Source organism: Apaloderma vittatum, unplaced genomic scaffold (assembly GCF_000703405.1).
Source record: "Apaloderma vittatum isolate BGI_N311 unplaced genomic scaffold, ASM70340v1 scaffold3697, whole genome shotgun sequence".
Classification (NCBI taxonomy): Eukaryota; Metazoa; Chordata; class Aves; order Trogoniformes; family Trogonidae; genus Apaloderma; species Apaloderma vittatum.
This window is the reverse complement of record NW_009724423.1, coordinates 129,896-140,639: the sequence shown is the minus strand read 5'-3', so window position 1 is coordinate 140,639 and position 10,744 is coordinate 129,896. Positions and strand designations below refer to the sequence as shown.

General features: G+C 39.9%; 1 protein-coding gene across 1 annotated transcript in view; it reads left to right on the top strand.

Moving 5' to 3' along the window:
• SEMA3D (sema domain, immunoglobulin domain (Ig), short basic domain, secreted, (semaphorin) 3D) overlaps window positions 1-10,744 on the top strand; it is a 93,034-nt gene that overhangs the window by 72,359 nt on the left and 9,931 nt on the right. Inside the window, exons 12-16 of the mRNA XM_009872480.1 lie at window positions 2,542-2,630; window positions 4,421-4,462; window positions 5,604-5,761; window positions 7,826-7,890; window positions 10,137-10,276. Of these exons, the coding sequence (XP_009870782.1) occupies window positions 2,542-2,630; window positions 4,421-4,462; window positions 5,604-5,761; window positions 7,826-7,890; window positions 10,137-10,276 (494 nt within the window). The remainder of the gene's footprint in view (window positions 1-2,541; window positions 2,631-4,420; window positions 4,463-5,603; window positions 5,762-7,825; window positions 7,891-10,136; window positions 10,277-10,744) is intronic.

Sequence of the window (10,744 nt, the reverse complement as noted above, 5' to 3'; positions counted from 1 at the left end):
GGCAGCACATGAATAACCAGGTAAAAGAAAAAAAAATTAACAACTTCAGAGAGTATGTCCTGTTATCGATAGTGATATGATGTTTCAGCATTAAATTTCATGTGACACTGAACAGCTAAGAAAGATTTAAAACTGACCCTAAGGCAACAGTTCTAGTAAGATGCTTTTAGAGGTATTACTTAGCAATATGAGTAGTTCCAAACAAGAGGACCAGGAATGAACAAAGAGATTAAACTACTCTGTCAGGGGAGAAACCTGTTTTATAATTTTATTTTTCATGGATAGTTATGTATCTCTTTACACTTTTTTGACAGTTATATATCTTAAGGAAAAAGTCTAGTTTTACCACAGCAAATAAATTTAGAATCCTGGGTTAGTCACCCAACAGCATGATATGCTAAGAAATATTAGCATACCTGTTCATAACTGTTTCTGAAGCAATAATCTACAGTTTTACTCCAGTGGAATTTCTTGCTCCACAGTTTGAAGTTTTTTCACTAGCAATAGGTCTTATAAAGCACTTCTCACTGATATATTGAACTCTTTTCTAAGGAAGTCATTGCAATTATCCTCATCTCACAAAACATGAAGCCAAAGTACATGGAGGTGAAAAGGTTTATCCAAGGACAGCGGGTGAGCTGCTACCATGAACTGCAGGGAAATTAAGATTTCTGTTTGAATCCTACCCCAGTGCTCTTGGGTTGCACAGCATTTTATCTGGCCCATAAAAAAATTTGATGGCATGTAGTGTAGTTTAGTAGATATGGATATTCTGAAGTGATTTGGGAAAAGGAGTGAATGGTCACAGAGCATCACGTCTCTTAAAATGTGGGTTGTATCAGCCTTCAGGATCTTCCCAGCTGGGCTGTCACACAGTCTAGAGATAGCCTGTCTCTTGGATCATTTATGTCTTTCAGCTCATTGCCCCTCACAACTCCTGTCTTCCTAAAAAAAGATGGTGTGAGTCCCTCTATGATCTCCACAAGTCAAGCACAGTGGTGTCAAAGAGAAAAACACAGTTTCATAAAAATGAGTATTAAAGTACTGCTTGGTCTCCTGCTGCCAGAGAAGGCTGGGAATAAGCTTTAGCTGTGATGGTAGAAAATCCTTGTTGCTTTCTGGATGCAGTCCTTGATATATTCAACAGAGAAGGAAAGGAAACACATCCCCAAGCTGTGAGATGCCTAGGATTTGGGAATACACCTAGAACTTACTTCTTTGCTGATAATAGTGAGAGAAACTAATTTAAAACTTAGCTATCTGAAAAGATGAGTTCAACAGTTAAAACGTACACATGTTCTTTTAGTGGTTGCTAGAAGTTTCTTTCAGATGTCTGCTGTCCTTCACTATAATATTTGTTGTAGAAATAAAATTATATTGAGAGACGAGCAACTCGGACAGTCACACGTTAACTGTTCCTACCCAGCAACAATGCTAATTCTTTCAAAGTAGTTTAGGGTGTCAAGGCCAGCACACACCATGCAGTCACTAGGTGGCACTCCATAATAGGCAGATATTTATTTGTCTGCAGAGCCTTGCTTAAAAAGTGAGCTTTCTTTTCCAGAAACACGTTTTTGTGCTATTGTATCCTCTAAGATATCCTATAGAAAAAAATAAACTCAAAGATAAAGTTTCAGTTATTATAGAGAGAGGACAAGAACAGATATGTAAAATAACTCAGGAGATATGTTTGACCATAAGCAACCACCTTGTAAATATGCAGGTTTGGCAATTCAAACGAATGAGCAGAAACTTTAATACATGAGGCAAATTTAAATAATTTTGGCTTTGATTGGTAATATGTTCTTCAGGGAAAACAAGAATCAAAATCTCATTCTTTCCATTATAGTGTATTATTTTTTCATCATTTCATGATGCTTAGGACTGAGCTGCACTATGTCGTTTCTGTGCTGCATGTCCCAGCACCCAGCCCATTCCCCCTGAGCAGATTCTAAAGGGTTCTTTTTAAGACCACTCAAGGTTCACCAATGTGTAATTCCCCAAGCAGGAATTCAGGTTAAAATTGATTAATAGATTTAACTTTAAAAAAATCTCTCTAGATGAGTCCAAAGAAGTAATTTCTGTAATAGTTAAATTAAGATTTTGACGATTTTGCGCAAAAATTTCCCTGAAATGAAAAAACTAATGAAAAAAGTGTGTTGCTTTTCTCTCCACATTAAAATGAAAACTACTTCTGGTTAAGATGCTACACTGGATGAAAATTAATTCTATAAAAAGGAGGAAATTACTTCCTGAAGATTTAGTTCCCTAAGCTGGGTCTCTTTGTGTGTGTGTTTTTGTAGCAGGAGAGTTAGACCGTCCCTCCCAGGAGCAGCCTGCAGTTGTGTTGGCTCAGTCATACAGTGGAACTATAAATGTATTGTATAGGGCTATGTAGATAGCAATAGGTGAAGGTAGGGACAGATGTTGTTTAAAGGCAACATCTTTGATGCATTAGCTTTATCTTCAGGGTATGAAATGGAGTGACATGTAGATGCTGAAACATAGCTCTGGATTTTACGTGATGAACATTTGTTTCAGACATTGGCACGGTCCTGAAGGTTGTGAGTATCACAAAGGAGAAGTGGACAAAGGAGGAGGTGGTCCTGGAAGAGCTGCAGATATTCAAAGTAAGCATTAACAGCCATAGCATCAATTAAATATTATTCAAGGGAATTTAAGGCCCAAACTGGCTCTATCTGTCTGGTTGTTTGTTTACTGGAACTAGTTCAAGTTTCCAGAGGGACACTATGTAAATTTTTAAATGCCTTGGTATTCTTTGGGTAAGTCAACTGAAAAAAGTCCAGAACCAAACAGACCATGAGTTTTCAAACTCAAAGAAGTCTCATTTATCGTGTCTTGATCTGGTTTGAAATTTTATTATGAAACTCCTTTTCTAATTAGTAATATTTTATTTATAATGCTAATTTTTCTATTGTCTCAACTTTGGGACAAAAATATAATTATTTTTAAAAAAACCCCAGACAAACAAAATTTCTCAGATGCAAGGAAATTCTTTAAAATAACAACTTTAAGAACTGAAAAAATAAAGAAAATAAAACAGAGTTAATTTTGGTTAATGAGTGTTTTTTAATTTATTGTTGAAGGCTGTGTTTGACTGTTTGAGTTTGGCTGAGTTACAAAGAAGGAAGGTAACTGAAGCCCTGCTACCGCCAGTGACTTCTTCATAAATAGAACTTGTACAAACCTCAAACCTCATTTCTGTTGCACAGGCACAATTTCTTATTAACCTCATTACTAGTGAGGAAGGTGACATTGACATATCATTACAGCAGGAAAATGGAGACCTATGTCTTCCCTGCTGGTTTTCTTTTCCATTTAGTAGTGCCTTCTTCATTCTTTGTATTCTTATTTTGCTTTTTCATCACTCTGTATAGCTTTTCTTCAATTTTCACATTGCTTTTTCATCAAATTTTATCTGCATCTGCCCCATTTTTGATGACTTTCTCAAACATCCTCTCTTCTATGTGCTGTGCAAGGTCTTAGCCAGAATTTTCTGCCCATACTAAATAAAGAAATTTGGGACTTAGAGACAGTGTCTTCCCAGTGCAAGGATGAGATCTTTAATAATTATTTTAAAGACTATATTTCTCCTTATACTTGTTGATATGTCATGTGTATGATGAAACTGTGGTTTAAAGGATCTCCATTGTCTTCTTCTCACTGGGCACTAATTATAGATATCACTTTGAAAATGTCAAGATTACTCAGTGGCCTGCCAAGTAATGAGCAGTTTCAGTATGTGCACCAATTTGCTACATTCTTAAAACATGACGTCAAGGGCAAATGTACCATATCATATTTAAAACAAAAAAAAAGGTTATTTTTTTCTGCTCAGAAGATATTCGTTTACGTTTCTGTTGGTAACATTTGTAACTGTTACCTCTATGTTTTGAATACAGGAAATTGAAGGCGGTGAAGGGCTGAAAAAACATCCCTTATTTCCTCAAACTGCAATAACATTAAACAACAGCCTTAGATTAATCATCTTCTATTAGACGATAGATACCCTGAGCTTTGTCCTGTTCTTACATCACTCACTGGCAAAAATTTCACTGTCTCTGGCAACACTGGAATACATCCTGGTGCAGAGGATCTGCCTATGTATCCCTTAAATGCCCTCTAAGCCTTTCAAATAAAGCTTATTAAGAACTTAAGCTGATGTGAAGGCTCATTGCCAGTCTCTGGGATGGGAGAGGTTGCAAACTCTAAGAATTAAAGTCAGCTGCTTCATAAGCAGCAGGGAAAATTTATGGGAGATATTTATGCAAGCATGAATTTGGTGATTTTTGTGGGTTTTTGAGGGGGTTTAATATTTTTTTAAATCAAGCAAATGCATCTGTAATTTTGTTTACTTTTTCCAGTTTAAACTAATGCACCTTGCTAATTTGTTTTTCAGCACCCTTCAGTTATCTCAACCATGGAGATTTCTCAGAAGCAGGTAATCACAAGCTCATTTAATTACTGCAGGGTATGTGGTACACCAAAAACTTAGCTGGTTAGTTTCAGGTGACTCCTGTTACTTACTGGCCAAATTTTCCATGGATGACTCTTAAAAACTGCATTTGAAAAGGCGATATCTTTCAACTTTTTTGCCTGCTCAATTCACATTTGCTTACAAACTAATTTGTGTGCCCATGTTGGTAATTATTCACAGAAACAAATCTTTAGTCATGTGGCAGTGGCATTTGTGAATGAAGTCAATGCACGTTCATTTTCCAGACACTAGAAACACTTAATGTCTTTGCACTCTACTAATAAATTATTATTATTATTACTATTATTGTTGTTATTTTTATTAGTAGTCAGCAGAGATCAGGGTCTCACTGTGATAAAAGCTGTGTGCGCACAGACTCAAAATCCCCTCCTCTGAAATTGCTCTAAATCTGGGTGGTCCAATCCTGGCAGTCACGGGGGCCAGTCCTGGTTGGGAGTCTCTTGGTGGGAAATGGTTTTATGGCAGCTCCAAGCTCTACCTTGTCTACGTGCACGTTTGTGACACCAGAGACACCGTCCCTGCCCCGCAGAGTGGGCCAGAGCAGCCCTGGGACAACACGCCTCCCTCACGCAGGAGGAGGTATTTTGCCGTTCAGGCACGCACAGCACAGCTGGGTCCCATCTCCCCTGACAAAAGGTGGCAGGCCAGCTGGAAGTATAGCTTGAGCCAGCTCTGGCTCAACAGCAAGCACTTGGACCACCCTTGCCTCAACAGGCGATCTACTTGCACGCTGGGGAGAGGGGAGTAATATTATCCCCATCCTACCTAAGGATCAGAAGAAGAAGATGAAATTTTATTCACACAAGGTCACTCCAGATTCTTAATGTCATGGCTATCATGCCCCATGGCTCGCCCCAGGGCTGCATCCCCTCTCCTCTCTGCCTTGTTGTCAGGGATGGGTGAGAAATGGCCAGTTCACACTGAGCCCTGAGAAACATTTTATGGTGAAGGAGGAATTCTCCCTTGTTTTGTAAAATCTGGGACAAGGTTGAAAGTCTGCAAGTGTGGCACTGAAGAAGGGAAGTTTTTTTTAACAGTCTACTTGGACAACACTACTAATTCATTTGCTTTGCCTGATTTGCAGCAACAATTGTACATTGGTTCCAGGGATGGATTGGTTCAGCTCTCTCTGCACAGATGTCACACGTATGGGAAGGCTTGTGCAGACTGCTGCCTTGCCAGAGACCCATACTGCGCATGGGATGGAAACTCATGTTCCAGATATGCCCCCACTTCTAAAAGGTAAGGAAAAAAAAAAAGAAAGCAGGCGACACGCTCTAAAAGATATTGCTGCTTGCAAGAATTTTAGAGATTCCCAATCAGAAAGTGTTGCCTTTCTACTTAGCATGTAATTTCCCTTAAAATTCAGTTGTACTCTGGCAATGTTTCACATTTTTGCTTGAATAGCTATGAAGACGACATAGCTCTGTTTACATGTGTGTGACAGTAACTCGGCTACTGCAGCTAACATCATAAATCCGTCACTTCCCTTTTTTATGTTGAATGCTTTAAGGCACGAGATGTTCTGATGGAGGTCTGGGTTGTGTCTGACTTTGCCTGAGATGCAAGAAACTCTCCTAAGCTTCAACCCTTTGCATAATGCACCACCATAGTTATGAAGTGGAGTTTAACATGGTATTCCAAGAGGTAGATAATTAAATGCATAATTTGGTTCAAGATGTGTCACTCTCATCAGTTGAATTTGTGGTCTAGCCATGAGAGGGAGACCGAGTTTTAACTACTGTGATCTGACTGTATCTGGAGAAGTTTTTCCACAGCAAAGGAATCTTAATCTGAACTATCTGTACCTGCCAGCTAGGACAGCAGTATGAATCTGCATGGATCTAGACTTGCTGCAAGCTTTAGCAGTGGAGGACCTAAGTGACTGGATGTACCTCTTGGTGTTTTTGGATGATTTAGCCAGAGCTGTGAGCTCATTCCTTGAGCCAGTCCTTCACAGCCTCTTCATTCCCCTTTGGATGAAGCCTTCCTGACAGTACTTCTTGCAGTGGGGGCTGGAGGTTGCAGTCTGAGTTTAGGCTCTGTAATGAGACTTTCTGCCGTAGGGGTTGCAGGGCTGGGACTCGAGCAATTAGGCAAACCATTGATGTTAATGACTCATGGGTTATCGTGTCATGGTGTCAAGGAACTTTATGTGTTTTCCCTCAAAGACAAAGCAAACTAAATTCAGAAAAGCGTAAATGAAAGGAGAAAAGCAAGTGTTCAGGCTCACTGCAAAGTTAGTGACACGTGAGGCTTGCTGAAGCCTGAGGTGGGCTGGGACATGGAGATTGATGGTCCATGCTTTTTAACAGATGTGCAGTTTGGTGGGAAGGCCAAAAGTCTGTGGCTCCAAAACAAGGGATGGGTGACTGGTTTTGGGAATCTTCCAGCAGATCAGTAACTTGAGTAATTTTGTTGTGTGTAGCAGCCTGTGCTTGCAGCATGTCTACAGCTTTTACCACAGTGGACAGTTTGGCCTCAAGAACCTGTTCTCCTGTTACCTTCAGCATGGCTATGAGGGAGGAATAATTTCCACCCTGGGTCTCCAGTTCTTCTACTAAGAAATATTTTTTTTTGTAGCTCTTGGAGATAAATACAATTATCCACAGAGAAGGAGTTTGCTTTTTCTTTTTTAGTGTTATTATACTGAAATTACACTAAATCATGGTGAGTTCAAGGAACACACCCAGAGATTAGCAGGCAAGTTTGTTGTGAAAGGGAGCAAACTATCTCAAACTATTGTCTCAAGCATTTTTTCTGTCCATAAAGATGAAAAATAGTCGGATTTGTCAATTGTTTGTTACAAAACTAAACCATGTGCTTTTCTCTCTTAATTTTAATGCTTAGTTTACTAGTCAGTATTACCTTGGGCTGATCCTGAGCTCAGTTTTGTAGATCGCCTGTTGAACCTCAGAGTTTTTTCAGACTTACAACATTAAGGATGATTTTAGATATTTCCAAGACAGTCCACTCCACCAGGAGACCGATGTCTCATACTCCTAAAGCATTTTTTTTTCACTGTATCACACACTCTTTTTTCTAGGCAGATTTTTTCTCATGCTTTTTCTCTTTCCCCTCTCAGTGGTTTTCCAAAATTACAGACTCTTCTCTTGATGTCAATTGTACAAATCTCTCCAGGCCACATGCAGCTTTGAGGGTGAGGCTGGTTTTAGTTAAGACTGTAATTGTCAGCAGTAGGGTGGGAGCACTCTGAGTCCACATCTGCTGAGCTCCTCTGTATTTTGTTGTTGAATTCCAGCAATTATGCCTGAAGTGTTACAAGTTTGCATGCTCTTCCCATAGGCGAGCCAGAAGGCAAGATGTCAAATACGGAGACCCCGTTGCACAGTGCTGGGATGTGGAAGACAGTGAGTATTTTGCTCCTTTCTTGCTCTTTCATCATTTGACAACAAAGATTTCAGTAAGGGTCTTTGTCTACAAAAACTTGTTGTGCTCAACAGAACACACTGTTAAAGCTGTTGCCTTTCCCACAGTTCATATACTTTACTTCTTCTCCACAGTTCATATACTTTACTCCTTCTGTGCTTAAATTTGCAGAGCCAGGGCTGATAAGGTATAATCATGGGACAGCACCCTCCCACCCCTTATGGGAGACCCTCCCTAGCGCTCACCCAGGGGAGGCAGATGCGCCCCTGGTGCAAAAACTTCACACACATCTCTACAAGTAGCTAATGGGATGTGCGTGATGTATCATCCAGAAACAGGGGAGATAATCCCCTGAGGAAACCCGCAGGGGTGAACAGGGAACACGCCATCTTCTCCCCTTCCACCACATAGACTTGACACAAGTCCCAAAGCTCAGCTGCCAAACCAGCCCCTTCCCCACTCCGCAGCTACTTAAATGCTCCTGTTATTAACAAAAGTCTATCCCCTCCTCTCCTCGTCAGCTCCCTCCTCCCCTTCCCACGTCCTCTTTTCAGATGCCAAAGGGCCTGGCTTGCTCCTTTGGCAACGGCAGCACTTTTCGTACAGTGAGCACTGTCAGTATGAGATCCTGCGGTTATGCGGCAATCTCTGCGGCAGCATAAAATAAATGAGAAGATTTCAAAACCAAGCTTGGGTTTGTCTAGGTCTCCACTAGCTGCTTATTAAAGCGAACAATCCAGTCAAAACAGTATTGATTGTGTCGCTGCACTGAACGTTTGATTCGGGACGAACCACCACTTCCCACTGATCTCTGGCTATTTTCAGGCTGCTTTGAGGATCTTGGTGTGAGTCAGTGCCAAAATCAGAGGTGCTTGCCACAAGATCAAAGCCTTAAATCTGTTGCACGGTATAGAGGGCTCTGTCTGTGCATGCATGCATGCTTGCTGACATGGTTAAAAAGTTAGGGTAAAATCTCATTTCCATTAAAGTCAATGACAAAGCTTCTGTTCGTTCCCAAGGGCCGGAATTTCCTCACTTGCTGCTTTCCCTGACTCTCCAAACAGTGGTATCTGAGACTGTGCAAAGCTCAAGATTATAGAAACCTTAGCAGAAAAACTCAGTGTCACATATTCCAGGAAGAATAAAGAGATACAGGAAGGGTTGGCTTTACTAGACAAATGTAAAGTGACTTAGCACAGAAATTTGTATTAATCCTTTGCCCTGACGTAGCTCCACCAATAGAAATTTTATCCACCTGGGGATGACTCCCACGTGCCATAAAACCATGAAGCTGACCTGTGCCACTGCAGGCTCTTGGCTTATTTATGCCATTTGTGATAATTAATAACATTATGGCCCCCAAACCTATTTAAATTCAGTGCTCCACTGTGTGAGATTCCCTCCCAGAGACTTCATTGGCTGCATGAAGTTATTTGGCTCTACTAAAATCTCAGTGGCACAGTGAAATTAAAAAACCCAAAACATTTAATGCAGAGAGCTTGAATTTCTATAGACCTCATATAGGTACTTATTATATTGATAAAAGCAATCCAAAATTTTATTCGTTTTGTTGTTGATACAACTTTTGATTTAGGAGACACCACTGCTTTCACCTTCCTTTCTCTTATTGGCCAGGAATAAGAAATGGCTTTAGTTTGATGGTAAGGCAGAGAAGACACAGATAAGGGAAAGGAAGATGCAGAGATGAGGAATTACTTGCTCAGATTTACAGAAAGCCAAGAAAGGAGAATATATCTGCTCATGGCTCCTTCAGTGTTTAGCCTGAAAGAGACTCAGAGCATTTTGATTTATACTGAAGAAACGTAAACTGCAGTTTACTTTAGCCCTGTGACTCCTGTAAAGTGTTTGGGATGAACAAACCAGACCATACAAACTACCTCTGGCAGATTTAGCTCAGATTTTGTAGTTTTGTAGTAGGAAAAATACAGGTCAGATTTTAAATTCCTCAAAGGTGAAAGCCTCAACTTTAAAATGGAGCAAGCTCATGATATAGATTTTATTGACCTCCTTAAAAACCAGTTGCACTAAAAAAAGGTTAGCAGCCGCCTCTAAATCCTCATAGTTACAATTTAAGCTAAAAGTTAAGTTTCCTTTCGCTTTTTTATAATTCACTCACTCTTATAGCATCTGTTCTGAATCAGGCTATTTTCCCATTGCTTAAAAAACCAGGTCAGGGTTAATCTCCTGTACCATGTTTGCTTTCCAGGCATTAGTCATGAAACTGCTGATGAAAAGGTGATTTTTGGCATTGAATTTAATTCAACTTTTCTGGAATGTATTCCTAAGTCCCAGCAAGCCTCTATTAGGTGGTATATTCAGCGCTCTGGAGAAGAACATCGAGAAGAGGTAAGCTATAGTCATCAAGGCAAGTTTCCTCTATAGAGAATTCAGCTGAGCATTGAAAGGCAGGAGTTACTGGGATTAGTCGATGTTTTCCTTTTTCTTGCCTCACCTCAGGTATCACATAGCTTTCTGGTATCACCATTTGGGGCATGCAATGGGGAAGAGGCAAGCCATTTGCACTGTGTCATAAGCAGGTTTAGATATTTATTTTGACTTATATGCTCATTCTATTAAAAAAAAAAAAGGAAGAAGAAAAGTTAAATTAGTCTTTAAGTAGTGGCAAAAAACCTCAAAGTATTGAAAAAAGCACCCTTTTGTCCAGTAATTAACACAACCATTTCTGTAGGTAAATGTATGCTCAAAACTTTTTGTTTTAATAAAATCTCTGCTCCATTTAGTGTCTGATTGCATTCCCTTATCACGTTAAGCAGTATAGTTAAGAATTTCATGTATGGTTTGCTGCTTCTCTCC